We start from the raw sequence: 24,747 nt of genomic DNA, 5'->3' as shown, positions 1-24,747 counted from the left end.
TTATGCCTATGAGTCAGTGCCATGTCGAACACTCAAACTGCAGATGCACTCCTGATGACCTTGAGTATTGTGAACTGAAACATTATCACCTAACAGTTGTGAATGCTGTGCTCTTGTAGAATACTTACATTGACAGTCTCTACACATCCCAGCAGTCAACAACAATAGAAGTGTCAGCTCCACATCACAAACCTAGAGAACCAATGTACCTCTAGTATGGGAGATTACAACAGTTGTTCTCATACTGTGTGACGACAATAATGTCATGACAACAGTATCAGAATTATATTTACACACCAGTTCCCTGCTTGCCATACTTAAATACATGCATCATTGGTAATTATCTGATATGTATAACAAATGAAAACAGCACTTGGTTCATCAAGTAGAATCAGCACATTTGTTTTCCCACGACATTACTATATAAAGGGACAGACACAGGCACCTTCCTGTATTGTCACACAACAACAAAAAAATCGGACTGGTGCTTACTAAAGATATATAGACTTTATGTAAATGTATTATGCAATATTGTGTGTGCGTGTCTCCACAGTCATTCTGAGTTTGTGTTTATGACACATTTTATGTAACATATTGATATGCACATATAATGTAGTCAGAACTTCTGCGTAGAACGAGGTTTTGAATCTTGAACTAACCGGTGGGTCTCTTGAGGACAGGATCTATAGAGTTCTAAGTTCAGTTCATGTATGTACAGTATTTCCCAAATGGCGCATGTCAATGTATGCCTTGGGGTGACAACAGGACAAGTTTAGTGATGTTGAAACATGGTTCCTGTTAGTAAAGACAGTTATCTGACCACAGACAGTCTGAAATACTTGTGCTGACAGCTTTATGGTTGAAATCAATGACAGTTATCCAGTATAACATTGTAACTGGTGCTAAATAGACACAGGTGGTCAAAGTCACAGTCAACTAATAGTACCAAAAGAAACTGTAAAGAATGTACTGAATGCAATGCCTATTCCAGAATTTTTGAAGCACTGCTATATGGAATAGAACATTTTATTTTTTAATGAAGCTACTCAAAGATTTACAACATGATAACATTGGGTCTATGTTGAACAGATGCCATATCGGTCAAAGCATTATTTAATTCTAGTCATTGCTATCTGCGAAGACTGAGTTGGTGTTCTTCCTGGTGTTGACCCCTGTCATGCATGGGCTGTAGAAGCCTGTGACTAAAGTCAAGAGATATAGGTGATGTTGAATACTGTGTAGCGTAGGTACCAACACTTTAGTGTTCAGATTTATATTAACGACTTTTCCTGGCTCGTCTGTGAATTTACATTAAAACAAAAGAGTAGATGTATTGCTTGTGTAAGAGGTTGAGTTCACTCACAAAGACATTGTGGAAGACGAAAAGAAAATGGCAAATGGTCGTCAATGCAGCATAGACTGACAAAACTTCCACAGGCTTAACATTGAGTGTGTCTCAGGTCTGACTGCAGAATACTGTATTATGTGGGATTGAGAATGCTGATCTCAGAAAGGATTCTCAGATCTGCCCAGTGTGCAGCTTGCAGTTAATAAGGCTGCTGAATGCTGTGGTGACGAGTTTAAAGCAACTGCAGTAGGACATCAATGATTATCAACTATTATCTGATGCTGCTTAAGACACAAATTGTTTGTACGTGTGTACGTGTGTGTGTGTGTTTGTGAGAACCCAAGAGTACATTATGTTTCAAAAGGATGTGAACACGAACAAACCACAGAAACTTTAACCACGATAGATAACATTGAAGAAAACAGCTATTGACAAATCTAATATAGAGCTCCTAGTTTCCATGGTCATCTAAACACCTTTTTCCTATTACAACAGTTAAACTATATAAGGTTGTAGATTCTGCTGCTCATACAGAACTGCCCTCCACTCATTTTTACAATAGGTAGACAGTGTATTTAGATAATGTTACTGTGCATTCAAAGTCATACATTTTACTAGATTATCAAGCTTACTTTAAAAACACCATTCCTGCAACTTTCCTACTGCCTAGACCAGGGGCATAGCCAGAATAATCTTTTTGGGTAGACCTAGAAAAATATGGATAGGCATCTTTTCTTTTTATTTTGTACTTATTTACTATGCGATGTGCACCCGGTGCATAATTTTTCAGAGATGTTTTCGTTTTTGGGTAGGCCTTAGAACAAATTGGGTAGGCCTGTGCCTACCCAGGCCTACCCGTGGCTATGCCCCTGGCCTAGACACGTTAAGCTCCTAATGTAACCCATCCCTGTGACCCAAAAACCTGACCCTTCAACCCAACACTATGAATAATGTTAGCCATGCACCAGGAATAACAGAGGTGTTGCTACTGAAAGTAACCCAGTAACAAGACACACTGAAATATCGTAAATAATCATTAAATCATCTGGAAAGTTATTTATATTATCTTTTTTTTAAATTATTATTAAAGGTTATTTATATCATCTTATATGGTTGAATACAAAGGCATTATTGCATTTGTGTGGTAAATTAAATGTCAACTATTCACAAATTTAAAAATGAAATGGCATTCTACCGGTTATTAATACACGTTTCTGTCAATGAATTTAAGGAAATTGTTGCAATTCTAATTTTTTATGTTGAAAAATCCATGAGGAGCAGATGAGTTGCTACCTATCCGCGAGGTAGCAAAATGTTTCACATAAACCTATTTGAACAATAATTATATGACTGACCGCTGTTAAAGAAACGACATGACGCTTAATGGTCATAATGGCAAGTTACAATGTCGCATGCCATCGCGCTGAATTGTTCAATAGTTTTAACCTTTGGAAACTGTAGGCAGCGCAACACTGTTTTTGTTGTTCAAAAACAATCAACGTGTCCTTTCTGCAACAAACCTGCTCTAGGAAAGGTTCCAGCAACCAAACATGAACAGATCAATGCGAGGACCAAAAAATAATACATCCGTGACTATCATAATTTCAATGTTTAAGTTTGCCAAATAGACCCAAGTTCAGAAATGCATTAGTACGCAGCAATGGACAAGCTGACTTCGCGAACTAGTATCTCCACGGTTTAAGAGGTCAGGTGACCTTGCTTGTGGACAAATCTATTTGAAAGAGTAATCGATTCATATATGGAATTGTGTTAACTTCACAAAAATCCAACAAAGTACTGAATAGTTAACATTTTATTATTTTAAGTACATTTACATATGAGCTGTTTGTTATATGTATATCTTAATCCAAAACATGTACAAAATTCAATCAAAATAATCAAGCAGCACCCCCGTTATCTCGAAAATGGTATTGCTTCCTGGTAGAATTCCGAGAATTAAACCCTTGAGTTTCTTAGAACTGGATTCTCAGAACTGGTGATGAACGAAGTTTCCAGGAAAGTTTTACAAGGTGACTTTTTTCATATTTCTAAACATTTCGCCAGCAGTTGCATGTGGTGGTAGACGTTCGTGGTGATATATGCTGCAATTAATCTTTATAAGATATTTCAACGATGATTATGGAAAACGTAAATCCGTAGTTCGTGTGAAGATGTTTTAAATACGATTTAGCCGTACTGTAGAGTAGTAGACGTAGGTATTTTCTCCGCCCAAGGCATACTTGAACAGCGACTAGGAAGTTCGCCATGTCTGAACTCAAATATTGATTTGACCGACACGGGAGTAATTTTCTCGTTTGGCACAAATTGATTTGTCCATTATCATATCGGACACATTTGGAAACCTAAAAGTATAGGCTACAGTTTCAGTAAATACGTGAAGTGAAAGCTGTTGACGATTTAAATGGGTGGTTCTGTTAAATGAATGTTAATAACTTTTACAATGTTACAACATTTTCTGTACTCGTCATTTCAACAACAGGCACAGGCTCTGAGGCAACAAGTTGAGCAACAGGACAAGCCTGTCTGTTCAGATCACTTGAGCTTGAACTAGCCTCACTATTCAGCACTGTGTGCATTTTTTCCAGTCGCCTAAAACTAAATTGTTATTTTCTATGCTTATTAAGAATCCTAACATTGTGTTGTACTGCGTGGCCATTTTAACATGGATCATCCAGGTGATGCGCTACATGTTATTTTAGCCTGTGCTTCTTAAATCAAACTATTTTAATACGTCAATAGCCTGTTCGTGTTCAATCCCTCATGAAATCAGAGATCTCATGTTTTCTACTTTAACGTAAAGTAATTTAATTGTTCTAGTTGAGAGTAGGACGGTATAGCCTACTGTACTTTAAATGTCATTGGGTAAATAGGGTAGCTGATGTCGTGGAATAGGAAACCTTTTTTAGAAGCAACTTAATCTATTGCACACACAAGACGGAATGTACTAAATGCGAGACACGTTGCGCGAACAAGCCATATCGAGATGGCCACCGCTATACCTCCTCGGAGGTGGCTATTCTGTATTTCAGTAATACAATTAAAATATGTAATCCCCCCCCCCCAACACACAAACACATATAAAAAATCTTATGAACTAATATTCTGAACGAGTTGATGAAAAAAATACCTTGAAACATATTGAGCATTCTGTCTGTATTGGCACAATGGCGCCGCCTATTGGGCAGCAAAGACACTCAGACTGAAATGGTAATTAAATTACTGTATAATTGAATGCAAACATGATCTATAGCCTACCAGGGTTAGGGTTAGGGGGCCGCTAAACTGTTTTTCCCCCTTTACGTAGAACAGGGATGCAGAAACCGGCAACTACTCACCCTCTTGTAGGTTTTGACTCAACCCCATTTGTAACTAACCTGATTCAATTAGGCAACTAGTTAATTGTTAGAATCAGGTGCCATTGATTAGAGTTAAAGCAAAAACCTATAGGACTATAGGAACATGATTTGTCAACCCTGCCCTTGAAAAAATTAAATGTCTGCTTTGTGTTTCTATTGGCATGTGTGTCTGTTAGTTATAAATCCCTCTTCAATTGATGTTTACCTCCAGATTCAGACAGCATGGCCTCCACGGCAGAAGGCTGCATACAATTCACCCGCCATGCAGGCGATATCCTCCTTAACTTCAACCGTCTACGCAGTAGAAACATCCTCACCGATGTCACCATTCAGGTGGATGGACAGTGTTTCAGAGCTCACAAGACTGTATTGGTGGCCTGCAGGTATATACTCAGTTAATGTCTAACTGATTATTTAGTCTGAAACAATTTTCAGATACTCCAACATGCATGCCCAGAGACTCCAAAAGAAGCAATTTAGTTTATGAATTACATTTCACTGACGTGTGTACAAATTCTTCATTAACTTGTGAATTAACTGTTGAGAAGTTGATTTTAAAAAGCATGTTGTTTCCCCCTTCATAGTGGCCTCTTCTACTCGGTATTCACGGACTCTCAAAAGGGCAACCTCAGCGCCATCAGCTTGGACCCCAAAGTGGATCCTGAGGGCTTTGCCATCCTGCTGGAGTTTATGTACACGTCCTGCCTAACTCTGAAAGAGAGTCTGGTTCTGGCCACCATGAACACTGCAGCATACCTCCAGATGGACCACGTGGTGGACACCTGTCGCAGGTTCATCAAGTCCAGGTGGATGATGATCTTGATACCGTAGCTCATTGGTTTACACTAGCTCCAGGATTTGTTGTACTAAATGGTTGTTTATCCTCTCACCCCTAGGGGTCTGTCTCTGAGTTTGCAGACTGAAGATGTACAGGACAGCCTGATGCATGTGTCTCAGGATGGGCCTGGATTTAAGACCGTTCTTGGCACAGAGACGTGCCCCAGGTCCAACCACACATCCGCCCCTCCTCTCAGAGACTCGAGGGCCTACGGCCCCAGTGTGTTCAGTGGGATAAATGCCTCTGGCAGCTCCTACCATGTGTACGGACACCTGCCCATCCCTTTAGGAAAACTGTCTGAAGCCTGCAAAATCAGCGACCTTCCCAAAGGGGGCACCCTACCTCTGAATCTATGCTCTCAGGTCTATGAGGGCACCGAGGCCGCCACCACAACCACGACCACCATCATCCACCACCCTCTGTCATCTCACTCATCCTCCTCTCCTGTCATCTGCAATTCGGGAGCCCTCCGGGGCCTCCAGGCACCTACATCCTCCATGGAAGATTGTACCCAGCACCCACAGCCTAGCCCCCACAGCATGTCCCCAGGCTGTGGTAAAGGAGTGATCTGCAGCCCGCAGAGCCCCCACCGGTCCGACTGTCACCCCAACTCTCCAACTGAGTCCAGCAGCAGCAAGAACGCAGCCCTGTCTGTTACCCAGCCCCGTGGCTGCAAGGAGGAGCCCAAGGCCCACAACTGGAAGAAGTACAAGTTCATTGTGATGAACCAGACCTCTGACGAAAAGGAAGAGGAGGCAGAGGGAGGCAGGACAGAGGCTAGGGGCTGCTCACCTCCACTGGGCCGTTACTTGACCAGCGAACTAGATGGACACATGGAAGTTCAGTCTGGCAATATGAGCAGTGAGCATGATAAAGAGCTTTCTGTCCCTCAGACTGGCCATCACATCAGCAGCATCAACAGGTAAGCCCCAATGCCCCACTTGCCAGCATGGGAACATTGTTGGATTCTTGCAGGACTTGCCCTGCTCACCTTGTATCTCTCTTTCTGTCAGCCATCTGAGATGCTCCACCTGTGGCTCAGATACACCTCATCACCGGGACATGTGTCTGCGCTCCCCTGGCTCTTACAGTGGGGAGGAGACCAGCGAGAGGCACTCTGAGTACTCTGATTCAAGCTGTGGTGAGTAGGAGCTCATGACAAGTTGCTCTTATGCATGTTGTATTACCAGTATGAAGCTGCAGTTTTTGGGACATTATTTAGACTCCACTCACTTATGGATGTTCTGTCACCTTTTCAGAGAACGGTACCTACTTTTGCAACGAGTGTGACTCCAAATTCTCTGAGTCTGATTCTTTGAAAGACCACATGCTCCAGGCCCACAGTGACAAGCCTTACAAGTGTGACCATTGTCAAGCGGCCTTCCGCTACAAGGGGAATCTGGCCAGCCACAAGACTGTCCACACAGGTAAACGGGAACGCCTTGCACTGTGGTATTTCAACCACCAGATACATTACTATCGAATTGTTTCAGGGCTGTCTGTGTCTAATAGTGTCTTTGTTGCATATTCAAGGTGAAAAGCCATATCGCTGCAACATCTGTGGGGCTCAGTTCAACCGCCCAGCCAACCTGAAGACCCACACCCGCATCCACTCTGGAGAGAAGCCGTACAAGTGTGAGACGTGCTGTGCTCGCTTTGTACAGGTATGAAAACATTTGCTGCTGTTGTGTGAAGAAGAAAAAAAAGAATGAATTATACTTTCATCGAGAGGCCATGTTCTCAAAGTCTCTTGTTTTCTTAGGTGGCCCACCTGCGTGCCCACGTTTTGATTCACACGGGAGAGAAGCCATACCCTTGCGAGATCTGTGGAACACACTTTCGCCATCTTCAGACATTGAAGAGTCACCTGCGCATTCACACAGGAGAAAAGCCTTATCATGTAAGCACTTGTCTGTTCCATCTTCACGGCCCAGTCTCTGTGGCTAAATCTGACCTGTCCATTTCCTCAGTAATCTCTTCCTCCCTATGACTCAACTGGTTATATATAGCCCTAAGCCTAGAGGTCTAACAAGCCAGCAATGGTCTTGCACTGATTATATCCCAATCAACTAATTGACCTTCATTGGAGAAACAATTGAAAGGAATTGTAATTGTGTTGGGTTAGAATACCAACTTTCTCCTCATGTAGTTGCCATGGGCCTATACTTAGTTTGTGGCCTCAGTTATCCTACCTTGTCTTCGGTTTTGTGTGTGTATGCGAAGATGGCGTCCATCAAACCCACTTCTTTCCTTTTCTACCCCTCTGCAGTGTGAGAAATGTGACCTCCACTTCAGACACAAGAGCCAGCTGAGGCTCCACCTGAGACAAAAGCACGGTGCAGTCACCAATACCAAGACTCAGACCCGGAGACCCAACACTGACATCCTGGCCGGCTTGGCCAAAGCTTGCTGAGACAACACTAGGACTTTTGAATCCCAGTCCAGACTGTTGGTCAAAATCAAGCTGTGTTCGTACCGTATAATCTGAGAATTAGTTTGGCTTTATATGTACTTCAGATATGGAAGTACAGCTGTTTTGTAATTTTTGTATGTTTGTAAATAAGTTCAAACAGAAGTATGTACATAAGATTTTAAAATGTTTCTACTTCATAGATTTTCATTAAATGTACCTGGACATCTTTTTATTGTAATACAATGGCAAAACTATTATTTCAGTCATGTAATTTTCAGGAAATGTGAACTTCAAAACCTCAACTGTACAACATTTTGAAATGATCATTCAAATTAAGTAAACTTTCATTGGTACATTGTTATATTTGGTTATGAATTTTGATTGTATAAGCTAATGAACTATACTTTTTAGTTTTATCATTTATTGTGAATATAAAATATAATATCTTTACAGATTGCCCTCTGCTGGCAGAGAATTATAATTTACAGAAAGGTACTTCTGTGTTGTCTGCTATATCTTGTCAGTAAGCAAGGGTTTGTGTTATCACATTGTGTAATAGTAATGAGCACCCTTGTAGCTATGTATGCAATGTATTCAAGGTGCCTTACTTTAAGCTACTTTTGTGCAGTATATCAGTACTGTAATTTCTTTTTCCTGTGCTTCTTGTCAAGTTTAAAATGCTGTAAATACACCTAGTCTCGAGCGGCGTCCTCAGGAATGTTATGAAAGGATCTTTGTTACTGCAGAGCTTAATGTAGAGGATATAAATAAAATGAATGTTTGGTGAAAATAAGTATGTTGTGTATTTGCTACCCAGTGAAGAATCAGTAGTATATTATCTTTAAGTTGTCAACATTGGCAGGTGGTCTGGGATACACCTAAATAAAAGCCTCTTGTCAAATGTAGTCATACTGTTATAGAATAGAATATCTTTGTCATTGTACACTGTACAACGAAATTGGAGGCATCCTCATGTGCACTGAATAATTACACTCGTTTATAAAATAAGATAAAAATGTAGAAAGATTAAGACTAAGTTAAAACACACAACCATCACATTCCACTATTCCCTAAAATTGCACATAAAAAGTTACAAAAATTGCACTTCATAGCTTGTATGTACAGCAGCATTTAGGGTGACTACGGCTCTGGGCTAAAAACTGTCTTATGGTTTGCTAAATGAGACTAGGATAAGTGGATAGATAAATAGGTAATGTATTCCTCCTCTGTGGAATTACATTCATCACATTCAAGAAGGTCTTTGACCCTTTATGGCAGTCCATTCTGGTTTCATTATTCATCAATTAGGGTCTTTATAAGTGAAAAAGCTGTGGTAATCGTTAAAATTATATGTATTTTCTATTGCCAGTGCTGTCAATGATGGTATTGTTTTTTTATCAGTAGCAGCATCCATGTTCAAGTCATTATTTAAACAAATGACAATGACCTCGGTATCAGAGGTTTTTAGAAGAACCAACTCTTACCTTAGCCTGGAATATTTTGGACCCAACAGCCCTGCTCTCAAAACCCCCCCAATATATTTGTTGTAACTCTCACCTTGGACCTCACAGGGCCTGCTCTAGGTTGATGAGGCTGGGGGGGGACACCTAACTTAACTTTGCTACACTGGCCAAGGAATGACCAACACATATGGGGTTTCACTCTGACGTCTTTCCAGGTTCTAGGTCCCATGACCACAGGGATACTACAAATGACCCTCTGACAACCATTCCAAAAAAATCCACACCAGATTTGTGACCTTTGGCCTGCCGTCCTTGACTTTGAACGGGATTGTGACATTACGCTGACATTCCTTACCATGTACAACAGAGGTTGGTCATTTTTAAATGCTTTAATAGAGATTGACCATGTCAACGTAGGATGACACGTACAGGTTGTATGCTGTATGCAGACTCTGTTTCACCTTTCACCTCAGTTTTCCCTTTACATGCACCACCATGCCCAAAGCCATACAGAGACAGTCATTGAGGCGAAATATTGTTACGGTGTAACTCACGGTTGTCAAAACTAGTGGCTTTTAAAAATAAATACCATTGAAGTCAGAGTGGAACACATTATGAATAGGTCTGCATTGCTAAGGCATTCTGCTGTAGAAAGTAGTGTCGATCTGGCCTGCCCTCTGCTGGTCAATAAAGTGAAAACAGCTCTTTGAGAAAGGCATTACTTCCTCGCCCTTTTAAGGTAACCTTTAATTAATCATTATTGAATAGATGAAAATATGCTTCTCTACACATCACTGTTACTCATGTCCTATCCTTGACTTTAGAGAATCCAAATGGACCGGAAAAAGGTGTTTATTGAATCACAGTAAAAGAGAACGAAGAATGTACACAAGTAGGACGGTCGTTCATGTGCTTTCTGTATATTTTATATCCTTGATCACATTAAATACATTTCAGATTTGTCAAAACTGGTCCTTTTTTGACCATCAATGATGTAACATAAGTAAGTAGCAGCAAAAAGGTCAGAGCAGATCTTTGTGTGCCCCTTCATCACACATTGTGATAAGTCTTCTGGTTCAACATACACTAACTCAACATGACACAGAATAGTCCCAAAGGAGCCTTAAGATTTGAAAATAGGTATACCAACACATACCTACATGAATGTGATAAAACATTTGGCGTTGTCTTTTATGTCTCTGCTTCCCCTACTGTCTTTGAATTTGTGTCAGGAGATCTCCGGGGGAGATTTCAATGATTTGATATTTCACCCAAGAGGAGACAAGTTTAACGTAATTTATTAGACATAGTGAGAGCCTGTGAGCTATAGTGTCACTGTGTCCTGAGGAGTATGTACAACTCTCTGGATTTAAACAGGAGGCTTCCTTCCCGTGTCTTTCTATTGCAGAAAACAGCCAGCTGGTCTGTAAAAACAGTTGCTTGCCTTGAAGCTAGATCAAGTTGTGACACTGCACAGAACAATAAATGCTATTACTGTTCAAGTACAGTACTGTATTCCTGTATTTCTAGGTGAAATAGGTGCCACATCAAGCTTAGCGCATTCCTACTTAGGTACTTCCTTTTCCTTTGCAAAGGTTTCCAACTAGTATGACAGGTTTGGCTATGGATATCCAACCACCATGGTGACCTTCCTCCACTCTAAACATAATGATCCTGGATAACAAGCAGAGATTTGTCGAAATCAGCATTATTCTACCTCTAACACACAATCATCTTCATACATTCTGTACACAGACATACGTAAAAAATGGAAAAGGTAATATGACTGGACCAATAAACTGACTAGCATAGTGTAGCTGTAGTTGATAAAAAGATAACTAAAAGTTGACAGCAAATGGTACAGTTATTGGCAGTTGGCAGTCAACCTTCCTTGTCCAGGATGGCTTTTACATCAGAAAACACCTGAGAGCGAGAGAGAAAGAAGAGAGGTAGAGAGGCAGAGAGAGAGAGAGAGGCAGAGAGAGAGAGAGAGGCAGAGAGAGAGAGGCAGAGAGAGAGGCGGGGAGAGAGAGGCGGGGAGAGAGAGGCGGGGAGAGAGAGAGAGACGGAGACGGAGACGGAGACGGAGACGGAGACGGAGACGGACAGGAGAGGGAGAGGGAGAGGGAGAGGGAGAGGGAGAGGGAGAGGGAGAGAGAGAGAGAGAGAGAGAGAGAGAGAGAGAGAGAGAGAGAGAGAGAGAGAGAGAGAGAGAGAGAGAGAGAGAGAGAGAGAGAGAGAGAGAGAGAGAGAGAGGAGAGAGAGAGAGAGAGAGAGAGAGAGAGAGAGAGAGAGAGAGAGAGAGAGAGAGAGAGAGAGAGAGAGAGAGAGAGAGAGAGAGAGAGAGAGAGAGAGAGAGAGAGAGAGAGAGAGAGAGAGAGAGAGAAAGATGGAGACAGAGAGGTGGAGACTTTGTTTCAATAGAAAATCCAACAGAGCGGAAAAATCCCCAAATCCACCTGAACAGAAACAGACTCCTTAACAGTCTCCCATGCAGCTCTCACCTCCTCCACACCGCGGGAGGCGTCCACGGTGCGCACCTTGCCATGCTTCTCATACTGGTCGATGATCGGCCGGGTCGACTGCAGGTAGGTCTGGATCCTGCAATAGCAGAGGAGAGAAGGAAAGGCAAATGAACGGGGCCAGCTAGCCCACAGGGCACGCTCCGGCTCAGAAGACACCCAAAAATGGGTCACAAACTGGGGCTACGGTGTACCTCGAGTGTGAAGGACAATAGTGGCGAGCTAGCTAGGAAAGAGAGGAGGTCGTGGGGGAGGACAATGACTCACCGCTTCTCCAGGCTGTCTCTGTTGTCGTCCGTGCGCCCGCTGCTCTTGCCCCTCTCGAGACACCGGTCGATGCAAACCTGCAGACAACATCACACTCGACCATCACTGATATGTCGAAAGGACACTGAAAGTCCCTCGTCCAAGACATTGTCCCTCTCTGGGACGGCAAACCCCTACATGTTGTAGCTCCTTGACCCAATTAGAATAGAAGAGAGTACGGAACAGAACTGTGGAAGAAATCGGCGGAAATGACCTTGTTGCTGCAGTCGAAAAAGAGCACAAATTTGACGTCCGCCTTTCCGTCCATGACGGTGGTCCATCCCTGTAGGTTGTCTTCGTTTCGGGGAAAGCCGTCGATGAGGAAGCGGAACTTCTTATCGTCTACCTGTATGGTCTCCTCCATAGCCTGAGCACAAGAGTGAGGAAAAGCATCAACACCAGCCTTGAGCCTTACCCCTATACCGGGGAAATACAAGACCGTTTAACAGAGACCATGAGGTGACTGGTAACCTCCACAGCTTAACATCAAGCAAACATCCCTGCAACAGGGACAAGCAGACATTTGAAAATGACATTGGAATGCCAACACACATTTTCAAAAGCAGTACCTGAAGTTGTTGCATACCTTCCGAAGTAGGTTAATGGTGATCTCCACGGGAACAATTTTGCCCTCTTTGATGTAGCTGTCGATGAGCTGTCCAAACTCAGAGCCATCTCGGCCCCGTTCTGCTCTGAGCAGGTCCCCCGCTGACAAGTGGGTGTAGCTGTAATTCTGGATTGAGAAGGAGGCTTGAATGAGTCTCATCAGAGTCTTAGACTCAAATGATTATAAGGCCACTGTCCTGTTGCCACACCGCTGTATATGGAAAAAGTGTATTGCCATTTGACCATATTAAAATGTGAAAAACTGAAAAATGTGAGCCAGCACATTGTTGCCTGTGCCCTTTTACTTATCAGCTGGTTTGATCTGAATGAATGGAGACTTACAGGTGTTATTCAGGTTTAAGCACAAAGCAGGTGGCAAACAGGATGCTTGCTCAATATTTAGCGACATCTAAACGGCACAGAGTTCGAGAAAGCGGCTTTGTTTGTTTGTGACACAAACTGTCAAACCTGTTCTACTACCTGTTTTAAGTAAATATAGCTCCACTTGGTGAGAGATAATTATCATACTGTAATGTGGTATGCACCTGGTATAGATTTTCAAGAATTTCCCCTTATTGATTAATTTGTAAGACTGTCAGCACAGCACAATGCATATCATAGAAAATACAGATAGTATTTTCACCATAATACCAGTTCAAAAGTTCCATTTGATCAAACTGTTTGCTTGATTTTCTTGCAGACTTTTATGACACATCATATGCAATGCTTATGGGCATTGTACATTGATCATCCTAAATGATCAAGTTAATATTAACAGTGATTCATTTATTATTAACTATTCATCATGAACATGCCTTCTTCCATTTGCTGAGAGGTACTAATCGCACCACAAACTAGTTTGTGCCTGGTATGAAGCCACAACAAACGCAGGTAGAGAAAACAATTGCTGTCATCGATTTGCTTTTAACAGGGAAAGAATAAACAGTCTGCTAGCTAAAACAAGAGTGCCACATACACATTTTGTTGGTGTGTATTACTATTAATCACCACAATGAGGAAGACCTTTGTTCCAAGTGTGTTAAAGGTTAATGCTGTGTCACGAGTCATGACTACTCTATGGTGATTTTATCAGTATTTGTTATCAGTACTATGGACTACACTATTGACAATTAAATATCATTATCGTTTAAGCTGTCTTTACCAGATGTACAAAGATGACTAGGGCATTTAAAGATCCAAAGCTTCTTCAGCCTTCTGCGATAGTATTGATAATGGACATATTTAGTTAGCTAGGTACCTTTGGTTTGGCTCAATTGCTTTGTAAATTGTAGGAAGCTATGCCTAACACTGCATGGGTTCATTTTAGAGGACAACCGGAAGTTAGCACAAATATTCAACCCCTTTGGATAGATGCCTGAGAGAATAACTGCAGATCTTTGAAAATCGTCAGTTAAGTAACCTGTGCGTCTTTTTAACCACACGGTGTATAATTTGTCTCTTTTCATTGTTCTGCCTCCTACCTCTACGATTCTGGCGCACTGAGTCCCTTTCCCAGCGCCAGGCCCGCCCAACACGAAAACAACCTGCGGCTTCATCATCAATGCGACCCTGCTCACAACGTTAGGCACCTTCTGGGATAAGGTTCTCAGTAAACAAAAAATCATAAACCAAAACTAGAAGACAAGACAAAATGCAAACGCTAAACGACTCAGTTGCGAGTCCTAAAACTGGTTGAATGACCGGTGAGTGCGTGTCATACGGAAGTCCGCCGAGCATGTAACGCCACATCCGCTAATGACGTGACCACTTTCTACCAATGGAAAAGCAGAGGCCATGTTCATAGGTTGTAAATCACGCCCACATGCACTTGTTTTTTCAATGCAGGGGTCGGGTGATGCCTCTCCCTACTGGTAGCTAACTGTCTATCTTCACAGCATCAGCACCTGACCAAAGTGGACAGCGACAGTGTCCTTTCAGAAAAAAAGATATGCCACCAAACAAGAAAGAAAGGATTTGTATTCATTCAGTCGATTATAAATACACGGATAGTAGGCTACTTGCCGGCATGAACAGGAATGATTGAACGTCTTGGTAGGCTATTATTGTCTTTTTGCATATTTATGTATCTCGCTTCCTCTCACCATTCACGATGCACCATTCATGCATCTCCTGGACAATTGATCTTAAAGGGACTACACTTGAGTAAGAACATTGAAATGTAGACTGTTTCTGGGTAAAACCCGAGATATATTTTTTGCTAATGCATGTTTAATGTATTTTTGGGGGTTTAAGAAGCCTTATGAGCCATAGGCTGGACTAGCCAATGATAACGTATTGCCTTGCCTGGTGCTCTAAGGGCGCCTAAAAAATATAGGTTTATGCAAGCCATCTAAACAAAGGCAACCGAACACAACTGACAAACCTGCTTCTCCGTCGCCACTGACATGACAACGCAGAGCCGAAGGACCAGGATCAAGGGGCACCGACCTGCAGCCGGACGCGTGGACTCAAAGAGGAAGGGGGACGCCGAAGCAACGGCAGGGAAGCAGCCCAGGGGAGGCCGAATCGCAGTTACTGGGGACAAGCACCAAGGGCAGTGCGGCACTGAACAGACGTATCGGGGGAAGGCTGCAGGGAGTTGTTCAGTCTACCTTCCCCTCACTTTCCACGGCGTTCTTCACTTCTTACCGTCCAATTTTCCCACGACAAACGCTTGAAAACAATCGCTGTGGCTGTTTTTATATTTGATCGAATGTTCGGCTTTATGTTTGTTTTCAAAATGCTGCTTCTATTTCGTTTTGCCTACAACCAAGCATTTGAGCACATCTATGATGGGCAATTAAAAGATTGATCTGCTCCTCAGACTGAGTGGAATTCGAAAGGGACTGATGTCCATACTGGCCAGGTCTCATTTGCTCCCTCTGGTTCTGCTTACTCTGCTACTCGTCAGCACCATGGGCTGCATTCAGAGCATCGCATGTAAGCCGCGTATCAGACGGGAGAACATTGTTGTGTACGAGGTATCAGCCTCTATTGATCAGTGTCCAACTGTCATTGAGGAGAACTCGCCCATTGTGCTACGCTACAAGACACCTTACTTCAGGGCCTCCGCAGGGATCGTGATGCCTCCGGTGCCCCGAAATGAGACTTGGGTGGTGGGCTGGATCCAGGCTTGTACACAGATGGAGTTCTACAATACATATGGTGACATTGGCATGTAAGTTCTGAGTAGTCAGAGTCATCAGTCAAGTAGGGAGTCAGTTGGCTGAGCGGTGTGGGAGTCGGGCTAGTAATCCGAAGGTTGCCAGTTCGATTCCCGGTCATGCCAACTGACGTTGTGTCCTTGGGCAAGGCACTTCACCCTACTTGCCTCGGGGGAATGTCCCTGTACTTACTGTAAGTCGCTCTGGATAAGAGCGTCTGCTAAATGACTAAATGTAAATGTAAATGTAAGTTGGTGCCACTCAGTCTGCCTGTCTCTCTGTGCCTCTGGCACATCTTTCTTTATCTCTCTCTACTTCTCTCTCTTCCCCTCGAACTCTTGTCAGTCACACACACACATGGGATTAAGTTCATTTGCATGTGATATGGTTTGCAAATAGAAAACAGGCAGTGAGTACATGGTTTGGTTTAATGTTTTCTCTTGATTTGATGGTGCCGCCGTCCCTTGCCTCAGGTCCAGCTGGGAGTTACCAGAACTCCGTGAAGGCCGGGTCAAGGCTATCAGTGACTCTGATGGGGTCAGCTACCCCTGGTACGGCAACACCACCGAGACTGTCACCCTGACAGGCCCCACCTCCAAGCCTTCAAGACTGACAGTCAGCATGAATGACAACTTCTACCCCAGTGTGACCTGGGCTGTGCCCATCAGCAACAGCAACACACCCATGTTGTCTCACATCACCAGAGACCAGAGTTTCATCACATGGCTAGTGGCTATGAACTCGGTCACTAAGGTAACCAACAGTCCTTTCTCTCTTTTCACTTTTTTTCTTTTTCTTTCTTCTTTATTCATTTTTTTTTTCACTTTTCACATACCTGTTGTCATTGATCCAAAAGATGACTTTCAATCCTCAATGTGTTCCTGCAGGAGCGAATCGTGTTGCAGACGGTGCGTTGGAGGATGCGGGTGGACATTGCCGTGGACCCTGACATGCCCCTGGGCTCCCGGGCCTCTCTGGTTGGTCGGCCACACCAGGAGCAGCCCCACATCCTCAACTACCAGGAGCCCATCCCCCCTAACGCCCTGGGCCGGCCCAACGCCAATGACGCCCAGGTGTTGATGTGGAGGCCCCGGAGAGGGGCGCCCTTAGTGGTTATACCGCCAAAATAAGATCAAAAGTACTGCACCTCCAGAGAAACTGTGAATTAATAAAATATTTAAGGTTTAGCCGACGTCAAAGGCGGAATGAACTTCCCGCAAGTGTTGTTCCCTTACCTCCAGTCAGTCACGTTGACTATCCAGTGGGGTTTCCACAGAACTGGAAGTGCCACGGTGAAGTGTCGGGCATTAACCAAGACAGATTGGTGTTGGAGATGGAACTGCATCAGAGTTTTTAATGAGCCAGACTATTTTTGTTCTGCCTCACTTGTGCACTCAAGTTCCATAGCTTCTGAATCGAAGCCAAATCAGTGGTCTTACCTGTTGTTGGACTTTGTCTCTGCTGTGCTATCTGAGTTTCAATGCTGAGGACCATAAAGAGAACTGCATCCCGCATCCAACTGTAGATTTTATTGCATGAGAGAGAAAACTGTCTGTGAGAGGCTGAAAAGCTGATAGACAAGGACATTGAATGTCCAATTTTCACAGGCCATGATATCCTGCAAGCTGTAAAACCCTCCTCAGTGCCAATTATGGACATGGCCTTTAAATCTCATATGTCAAAAGGCTACATTAAAAAAATGTCAATAGAGACTTATATTATATAAACACACTTTAAGTTTAAGATCAACTTGCACAGTCAGATTGTATTAAGAGCATCCACTTGGGATAAAGGTCTGAAAAGATATGGGGGCCTTTGTCATCTTTTTTAGACTGATCTGTTGATAAGTTATGCTGTAGCTCTGTCACAATCACCAATGTAGTGAAAAGTCTACAAGTAGATATATTGCCTTTTATCATTACAGGTCTTGGATTAATGGTCATGGAAATTATTTGGCATAGGGTTGTATTGTGGAAAGGCAAATGATTGGATTGGAACAGGGCCACCTTGTACCATGACAGTGATCAGGACCAGAGGGTTCATACCAAGGGTGTGTGAGTGTGTGTGTGTGTGTGTGTGGGGGGGGGGGGGCACCCACCCCTACCATACAACACATGTCACATGACTCATCATCCATCTGTGCTTCTCTACAGGTTCAGTCTTCACCTTTCCATCTGTCTTCTCTTTCTAGTTTCCTGCTCTCTCATCCCCTTCCCACTCCATGCATGCATCTAAACACCAAGAGGACAGAGGTCTGATGGATGAGAAAAAAACGCTGTTTTTTTCCTTTTCCGCAAACTGCCTTTTCCTTATCATTTATATTTAGGTTTGTCCTTCTTGGGGGAAATGCTACTTAGTTCCCTAACACACATACAAATAAATTAGAATAGTGTGTCAAAAAAAACAATGTAAGAACCTCACTAGTGTTGGGTTGCCATAGTGACAGGTTTGGTTCATCAGAGTTCAGTTAAACAGGAACCAGACAAAGCAAAAACATTCACAAGCAATCATTTTATGACTCAACTCCATCCATCCGTCTCACTTTGAAGTTAAGTAGGGTAGTACATGTTTTAAACAACAGTTTCATTTATTTCTGTTTTCATTTGAAATATATTTTCCCCAACAGTAATTGGATGTGCTCTTTTGATATGAGTGGGCAGATAATGAGTAGTAAGGTCAGAAAACAAGTGTGTCCTTGTCAGTGATAAAAAAAAGACATTCTTCTCACATCCTTACAGTGCCTTCCTCTTTGCAGCAAATATGCATTACCTTATACCTCCGCTAGCTGCAGCTACACATGCTAAACTGAACAGGATTTGATCTTGTATGGAGCACCAAGGCCTCATTAATGCCCCTTATTACTCATTTGACAAATTCTTACTATCATACCCCTTTCCCAAACATAATTTAGATATATGATTTAAAATATTATTTAAATGATTAAGACAGTAACATTGGCAGTGATTGCTTTTCATTTTCAAAGGTCCCTGCAATACCTACATGTATGCCCTAACAAAGCTTTATTGATTGCTATCAAAGGTGAGGGGTTATTGGTAGGCTTAGCCCTTCATATAGTGAGCTCTTGTAACAGCTTTAGGTTCAGCTGACTACATCTGTGTGTGTGTCTCATAAATACAAGTACAAAGCTGAATTTAAACGTTTCCACTTACATGCAATGTTAATTCACATTTCTCACCCATCTCCCCACTTTTAACCAGGTTTTGTGTTATTGTGTACAAGGCCAGATTAGTACCCCAAAGGGCCCCTGGGCACTGAAGCTCATGTGCCCCCCCCCTCCCCCCAGATCCTAATACTTCATTTATATTTTATATACTTCATTTTATTACAACGTTTATTTAATTTTAATTGGTTAATCATCAAGATCAAGGGCCAAGCAAGCCTTCTGTAGACTGTTTTTATTTAGCCCCAAAAAATACAGAATATTAATAATTATCCGATCACGGAGGGCACCTCTATGCCCAAGGGCCCCTGGGCATGTGCCCAGATTGCCCATATGGTAGATCCGGCCTTGATCGTGTGGGTTTCAGTTGCACAAAGGTAACATCATTTCTCTATGTAGAGTACATAATAGGAGATTGCACAGAACTCCCCCAAAAAGCTTTCACATTGATCAGAAATCTTGAAGTCATGTTCCAGTCTGCTTGGCTCTGTCGTGTGACAGAGCAGAAGCAATGTACAGGCCAGAGCGGCTTCCTACTGCTAGGTCCTTCTCCTCCACCGAGGTGAATGTCTGTAGCACATTCATATGTCCTTCTGCTCCATCTTTAATCCTGTGAGGTTTGCAGTGTTGATAAATTCCCTTATTTTGTAAATTGTTCCGCCTTTCTCTATATTGCCTTCACATGCTCCCTATGCTCTGGGTTGGTCAGCTCTGGGTCTCCCCCTCGCAACGCTCCCCCTGATTCAGAGGGGCTTGGAAGAGGGCTCATAGCCGTAGAGGAAGGTGGCAGCAATGACAAGAATGGCACCCAGGAAGAACACACTGAGATGGGAAAGATTTTTTTTTTAGTTTTTTACATTTTACCTGGCCATGATCTTTTCATAATTCATATGTAGACAGACAGTATAGGGACATCTTGGTGTTGTCTTTTTACAAACTAGGTTAGGGTCAGGGTTAAAGTGTTTTATTTGTCCATTACTGTGTTACAGCTTTTCAACCCACTCAATACCTGTAATGCCATAGTAGCGCTTTGTCAGTGTGCAAGTTCCCATGTGTGTATACCTGGTGGGGTCAAAGTCCTGCAACCAGAAGTAAGAGATGAGGGTTGAGAGGATGATGGAGAGGGATGTGGCAAACCCTTTCAGGATATTGTCTGCATACTTAATGACAGCTGCTATGACCAGTCCTCCAAGAGCCTGACACAAAGCACACAAATGAGGCAACAATCAAATAAGAAATCATAGTCATGCATAATCCGTATACCAACAGACAAGAGGGGGTACGACAGGTGTTTAACGGACCAACCTGTAAGGCCACAACTGTGCAGGTAAGGCTGTTGTAGCCTTGGAACATCCCGGACTCCTGCACCCTCTCTCCATCATACACAAACACGCCAAAGAGACCAAACACCAAACCAAACAAGCCTGTACAGGATCGGGATAACATTTCTTATTACAATTTGTTTATAACAATGGTTAGGGTTAGGCTGGCAGGTTAGTGCAGTTGAAAAACGTCAAGCTAGTTTTGGCCTCAAATTGAGTTCACAAGTTCAGTTTATGCTAAGAAACGTCACAGCTTCAGCAGTGCGAGAGGAAGTTGACAACACAAAAGCGTGAGACACACAGGGCATCATGGGTGCTGCTGACCTAGTTGGATGTTTCGGATCCAAACGCTCTGTTTGGTCTCCTTGAGGATCTTTTCAAAGTAGACTCCCGCAAAGCCGCTGGAGACACAGGCAACCAGGACGGCCACCACCCCCACAAACTGGGAGCCTGCGGACAAAACCTTCTGCTCTGGACTTCCCAGAGACTCTGTAGGCCACTGCAAACCCAAACGCATAGCCACAAAAACAGAATTACATTGCAGGTACAGCAACTCATAACATTGGAAAATTTGCTAACCGGGGTGAGAGGTTTGCTTTGTTTACAGTAAAGTGCATCACCTGTACGAGAGCGATTCCAGCCATGAGGATGAGCAGGGACAGCCACTGGTAGATACCAAGATTCTTCCCCAGCATGGACACAGAGAACAGGGCCGTGGTCAGGATCTTCAGCTGGTAAGTCACCTGGTAAGTGGCTGCGTCCAGGTTGGAAAGGGCAACGTACAGCAGGTTGTTCTGGAGCGTGTAGATCCCAGAGGGGATCGCCAGCTTCAACGTCTCCATGGGCTTGTTCAAGATCTCCTCCTTCATCATGCGATTCAGAGCCCGCACACTGAAGCCTGAGAATGAGAGACAGAGAGAGAGATCGTGTGAGAGGAGACTCCCCCCCCAAGCAGGCAGACAGATAGACAGACAGTCACCAAGGCTCACTGTGTTCCTTGAAGACAAGCAGGGTGCAGAGGAGGATTTTGAGCAGCTCGGCGGAGACTACGGCGGAGGAGGCCAGGTACAGCGGGCCCTCGACCTGCAGCTTGCGGGAGAAGCGCATGGTCAGGACCAGGGAAGTCGTCTGGAAGACCAGCACCCCCAGGGACAGGTACTTCAGCCTGGGGGAAGATGCAGGTGGCAACATGGATGCGACAGAAGAGGCCTCCTTCAAGGCAGGGGCCAAGACCAAGGCAGAAAACCCAGACTGTAGGGGAAACACAATAACAGACTATGGAAGACAGTCATTTCATAAAGTTGCGAGACTAACAATTCTAAATCAAACAGTTGATGAGCAAACAATTAAAAAACATTAGACAGATAAGGTATGTGATCCATGTAAACTTTTGTCCTCATTCTCTACTAAACCAATGGTTCCTCAGACTTAAATTCTGAGGAAATTCATATACATATAAAATGGTTAGCAAAGTGGTTAGACAAAACCTACTTAACACAGTACAAAAAGACATATGGATGAGCTTGTCCTGAATGGAACATTACATTTACAATGTAGTCATTTTTCGCAGATGCTTTTATCCAAAGCGAAATGTGGAACGTGCATATAGAAAATACAGGAGAAAAACAAGGATCAAATGAATGGTTCAATTCACATACTTAAATGTTAATTGTTCATATTTCAAGGTGCATTCTCATTCACTTCATCTTCAGTTTCTAAACACATTCTCTCAATATTCACTGCTTCTATGAGGAGTCTAGTATATTTAGCATCATCGCAAATCCACAAACAGACAGCAAAACAGACAAACCATTATTAGAGGGTTGAGATGTCACTCCTGAATTCGTGTCACCTTCCCAGTGGCACTCCTGTCCTGCTGCAGGCGGACTAGAAGCCGGATGGGAAAAGGATATGCTTCTATAGTAAGGTTCATGCTATTTGCTATCTGGTAACACCCACACATTGACTGGAGTTTGTTTACGTAAGCTACTCTACAGTCATTGTCTCTAACCTCTAACAGTCTGTTCACTCTTTTTCTCAAGGATTGGGGGGCAAGCAAGCCATATCATTGAGTGAACATCATCCCATTTACACAACAACATGGCCCAATTTCAGTGTTCCCAGGAGGCCTTCCTAGTTTTGACAGGTCACAACAAAGAACCCCCTTTGGTACAATAAGGCTACTTCAGGAAAATAAAAACGCACAGTGAGAGGTACTGTCCAAATGAACTGACAGCTGTCGGGAGCAACTTTCCTTTTAATAGGAACACTTTGCAGTCGCATAAAGTAAATGTGAGCTCATAGTCTTTAGAATATAAACAGGAAAATGGGTCGGAGGCCCGTGCATGCTCTCCTTCGAGTTTTCAACAGGAGTGAGCAAGTTTCGCCGTGTTAGTGATGAGAGAACAGAGAGGTGTGGTGTGTGGGGCACACTGGTCTCCTTGTGGACTCTCTCTGGCTGCTGCTGGGTCACTGACACACAAGCCCTCTCTGTGTGTGTGTGTGTCTCCAAGGGAGGAGCGCACCAAGCAGAAGAAGACATTATTCGTGGGAGTGTCCCACCAACTTACACACACAGCCAGAGGCAAAGTCAAAGGTTCCTTGTCAAGTTGCCAGCTTCTCGTGGACTGAAAGGATTCCTCATCCATTCACACAAACACACTCAGTCTTTTGATAATTATCATCAATCCATCTCTCTTGACTGACCCATGCTCAAAGCCAGCCATGGAATTATCTCTGACTGTGCTAACACACACACACACACACACACATAAAAGACTGTGCTGGGGGGGGGGGGTGTAGTGTAGCACATAAGCTTGATAATCATACAACACGTAGGCCTAATTATTTGTGCTGAACATGGTGCAGGGAAAAGGGTAATTTGGTACCTGATATGGGGCCATTGTTGCTGTTTTTGTCATATCCTCCCTTCCACTTCAACCTGCAGTGAGCCTCACTTTCCCTGACCACACCTTTTCTCCACCACGCCTGCATTCAACCTAATAATTAGGCCATCCACCATCTTGCTTGCTCACTGCATGCCCTCGCTGATCCTCCTCTTCCTAAGAAAAGCCACTTGCTATTTATGGTGTATAACTTTGTGTCTTGCCACCAGTTGGGTTGGTGGCACCATTCACAACTGTCGTTTTAAATTGTGGTTCCCTTATGTGGTTCCTGTACAAACCCTCTTCACAAAAAGGAAATGCAGACTCATTTTTCATAGCCTCAGGCTACTTAGCTAGTTACTGCATTGCACTCATACATTCTTCAGAACCTATTCAGCCTTTTAAGTTTGCTAGAATGTTCTGTATTGCAGTACAAAAGAAAATTAAGTTAAAAAAGTGCTCAAAGGTAATCAGATCATTTGGAACTAATTGGCTTGTCAGTGTCACAAATGGTGCGTGCCACGAGTGCAGACCAAACAACACACCTCCTTCAGCTCAAAGGAGTATCCTACACCCACTCTCATTGTCCAGTCCACACCTGTTGATGATGCCATTGAGCCTTCATAGGAGTTGGCTTGAAGAATTAATATTTAACTTTTTCTAAACATTCCGAAGACGCAAGAAGCTTCGCAGCAAGTAGCGTGAGGCAGGAGCTGGACAATGTGAGAAACGTGCTTTTTTCTTGATTCCTTGTTATCAAAGCCACTAAAGCAAGCCATCAGATCACAATAGTAAATACTTGTTTCACTTTGTGTGAATAAAGTTTTTCTTTATGTTTGAGCCTTCCAGAGGCACAAGGAGGTAAACGAGTCTTGTCGAGTGATTTACATGATCATGTTTACAGTACAGTACAGTACCCTTCATCAGTCCAGTACCCTTCATCAGTCCTGTCTGCAATGCAACACTGTGCATCACAAAATCAATGGTGCTGTCAGTATTTTATACATTAGGCTACAGTAGTAGGCCTATACAACTTTATACATTTTAGTGTACATGAACAGCAGACAGGATACATTATGCATTTACCTGTATGATTTAATCACGGAACGGACGTGGTCTTGAATTAAAGAAACGAATCAGATGGATGGTCCTCTGTGTTTTCCTCCAAACTTCTACTGTATCAGCCGCTCCTCTACTGTCGTTTCAGGGTTTTTTTCAGTACTACTTCAGCTATTACGCTACTGAGACAGCGTTTCTGCGAAGCTGTTCAACCGCTACAGTTAAATTCATGACTTGTCATTCCTTTCACAAAGTTATACCTG

General features: G+C 43.2%; 4 protein-coding genes across 7 annotated transcripts; 2 read left to right on the top strand and 2 right to left on the bottom strand.

The window, feature by feature from the left end:
- Positions 1-3,344: 3,344 nt before the first annotated feature.
- Positions 3,345-8,837, top strand: bcl6ab (BCL6A transcription repressor b). The gene is made up of 9 exons (XM_067252371.1): positions 3,345-3,378; positions 4,937-5,108; positions 5,310-5,531; positions 5,622-6,485; positions 6,577-6,704; positions 6,823-6,990; positions 7,097-7,227; positions 7,326-7,463; positions 7,833-8,837. Exons 1-9 carry the CDS (start codon positions 3,348-3,350, stop codon positions 7,974-7,976), a joined length of 1,998 nt encoding a protein of 665 aa, XP_067108472.1. The 5' UTR covers positions 3,345-3,347; the 3' UTR covers positions 7,977-8,837.
- A 1,031-nt stretch (positions 8,838-9,868) lies between these two features.
- On the bottom strand, positions 9,869-14,598 carry cmpk (cytidylate kinase). Its single transcript, XM_067252394.1, has 6 exons — positions 14,355-14,598; positions 12,854-13,000; positions 12,482-12,634; positions 12,229-12,305; positions 11,944-12,040; positions 9,869-11,362 (listed from the first exon to the last, which is right to left on the bottom strand). Exons 1-6 carry the CDS (start codon positions 14,496-14,498, stop codon positions 11,321-11,323), a joined length of 660 nt encoding a protein of 219 aa, XP_067108495.1. The 5' UTR covers positions 14,499-14,598; the 3' UTR covers positions 9,869-11,320.
- A 1,175-nt stretch (positions 14,599-15,773) lies between these two features.
- On the top strand, positions 15,774-17,186 carry fam78ba (family with sequence similarity 78 member Ba). The gene is made up of 3 exons (XM_067252388.1): positions 15,774-16,051; positions 16,511-16,790; positions 16,925-17,186. The coding sequence occupies exons 1-3, from the start codon at positions 15,789-15,791 to the stop codon at positions 17,165-17,167; spliced, it is 786 nt and encodes a 261-aa protein (XP_067108489.1). The 5' UTR covers positions 15,774-15,788; the 3' UTR covers positions 17,168-17,186.
- Positions 17,187-19,431: 2,245 nt separating this feature from the next.
- Positions 19,432-24,559, bottom strand: slc35a3b (solute carrier family 35 member A3b). 4 transcript variants are annotated; one of them, XM_067252385.1, is made up of 7 exons: positions 24,512-24,559; positions 21,530-21,815; positions 21,161-21,438; positions 20,865-21,039; positions 20,524-20,642; positions 20,281-20,414; positions 19,432-20,040 (listed from the first exon to the last, which is right to left on the bottom strand). In XM_067252385.1, the coding sequence occupies exons 2-7, from the start codon at positions 21,729-21,731 to the stop codon at positions 19,962-19,964; spliced, it is 987 nt and encodes a 328-aa protein (XP_067108486.1). In that variant the 5' UTR covers positions 21,732-21,815; positions 24,512-24,559; the 3' UTR covers positions 19,432-19,961. The 4 variants fall into 4 exon arrangements, with proteins under 4 accessions (XP_067108486.1, XP_067108485.1, XP_067108487.1 ...); XM_067252384.1 differs by lacking the exon at positions 24,512-24,559 and adding an exon at positions 22,351-22,414 and having other exon boundaries at positions 21,530-21,791; XM_067252386.1 differs by lacking the exon at positions 24,512-24,559 and adding an exon at positions 22,351-22,388 and having other exon boundaries at positions 21,530-21,623.
- Positions 24,560-24,747: the final 188 nt, after the last annotated feature.

Source organism: Osmerus mordax, chromosome 16 (genome assembly GCF_038355195.1).
Source record: "Osmerus mordax isolate fOsmMor3 chromosome 16, fOsmMor3.pri, whole genome shotgun sequence".
In the NCBI taxonomy this organism is placed as follows: domain Eukaryota; kingdom Metazoa; phylum Chordata; class Actinopteri; order Osmeriformes; family Osmeridae; genus Osmerus; species Osmerus mordax.
Note: the sequence above shows the minus strand (reverse complement) of the source record. Positions and strands in the feature narration are given on the sequence as shown.

Bases quoted from the DNA above. Each gene is read 5' to 3' on its own strand.
- cmpk (XM_067252394.1), bottom strand. From the start codon at position 14,498: ATGATTTTTTGTTTACTGAGAACCTTATCCCAGAAGGTGCCTAACGTT. The intron at 13,001-14,354 runs GTAGGAGGCAGA...TTCTCAATCCAG, and splicing joins AGTGCGCCAGAATCGTAGAG to AATTACAGCTACACCCACTT. The intron at 12,306-12,481 runs GTCATTTCCGCC...TGTTGTCTGCAG, and splicing joins TTTTCGACTGCAGCAACAAG to GTTTGCATCGACCGGTGTCT.
- fam78ba (XM_067252388.1), top strand. From the start codon at position 15,789: ATGGGCTGCATTCAGAGCATCGCATGTAAGCCGCGTATCAGACGGGAG. The intron at 16,052-16,510 runs GTAAGTTCTGAG...CCCTTGCCTCAG, and splicing joins ACATATGGTGACATTGGCAT to GTCCAGCTGGGAGTTACCAG. The intron at 16,791-16,924 runs GTAACCAACAGT...GTGTTCCTGCAG, and splicing joins CTATGAACTCGGTCACTAAG to GAGCGAATCGTGTTGCAGAC.
- bcl6ab (XM_067252371.1), top strand. From the start codon at position 3,348: ATGAACGAAGTTTCCAGGAAAGTTTTACAAG. The intron at 5,109-5,309 runs GTATATACTCAG...CCCCCTTCATAG, and splicing joins ACTGTATTGGTGGCCTGCAG to TGGCCTCTTCTACTCGGTAT. The intron at 6,486-6,576 runs GTAAGCCCCAAT...TCTTTCTGTCAG, and splicing joins CACATCAGCAGCATCAACAG to CCATCTGAGATGCTCCACCT.
- slc35a3b (XM_067252383.1), bottom strand. The intron at 21,040-21,160 runs GTGATGCACTTT...TTGGGTTTGCAG, and splicing joins CTGGAATCGCTCTCGTACAG to TGGCCTACAGAGTCTCTGGG. The intron at 20,041-20,280 runs GTATACACACAT...TTCCCATCTCAG, and splicing joins CAGGACTTTGACCCCACCAG to TGTGTTCTTCCTGGGTGCCA.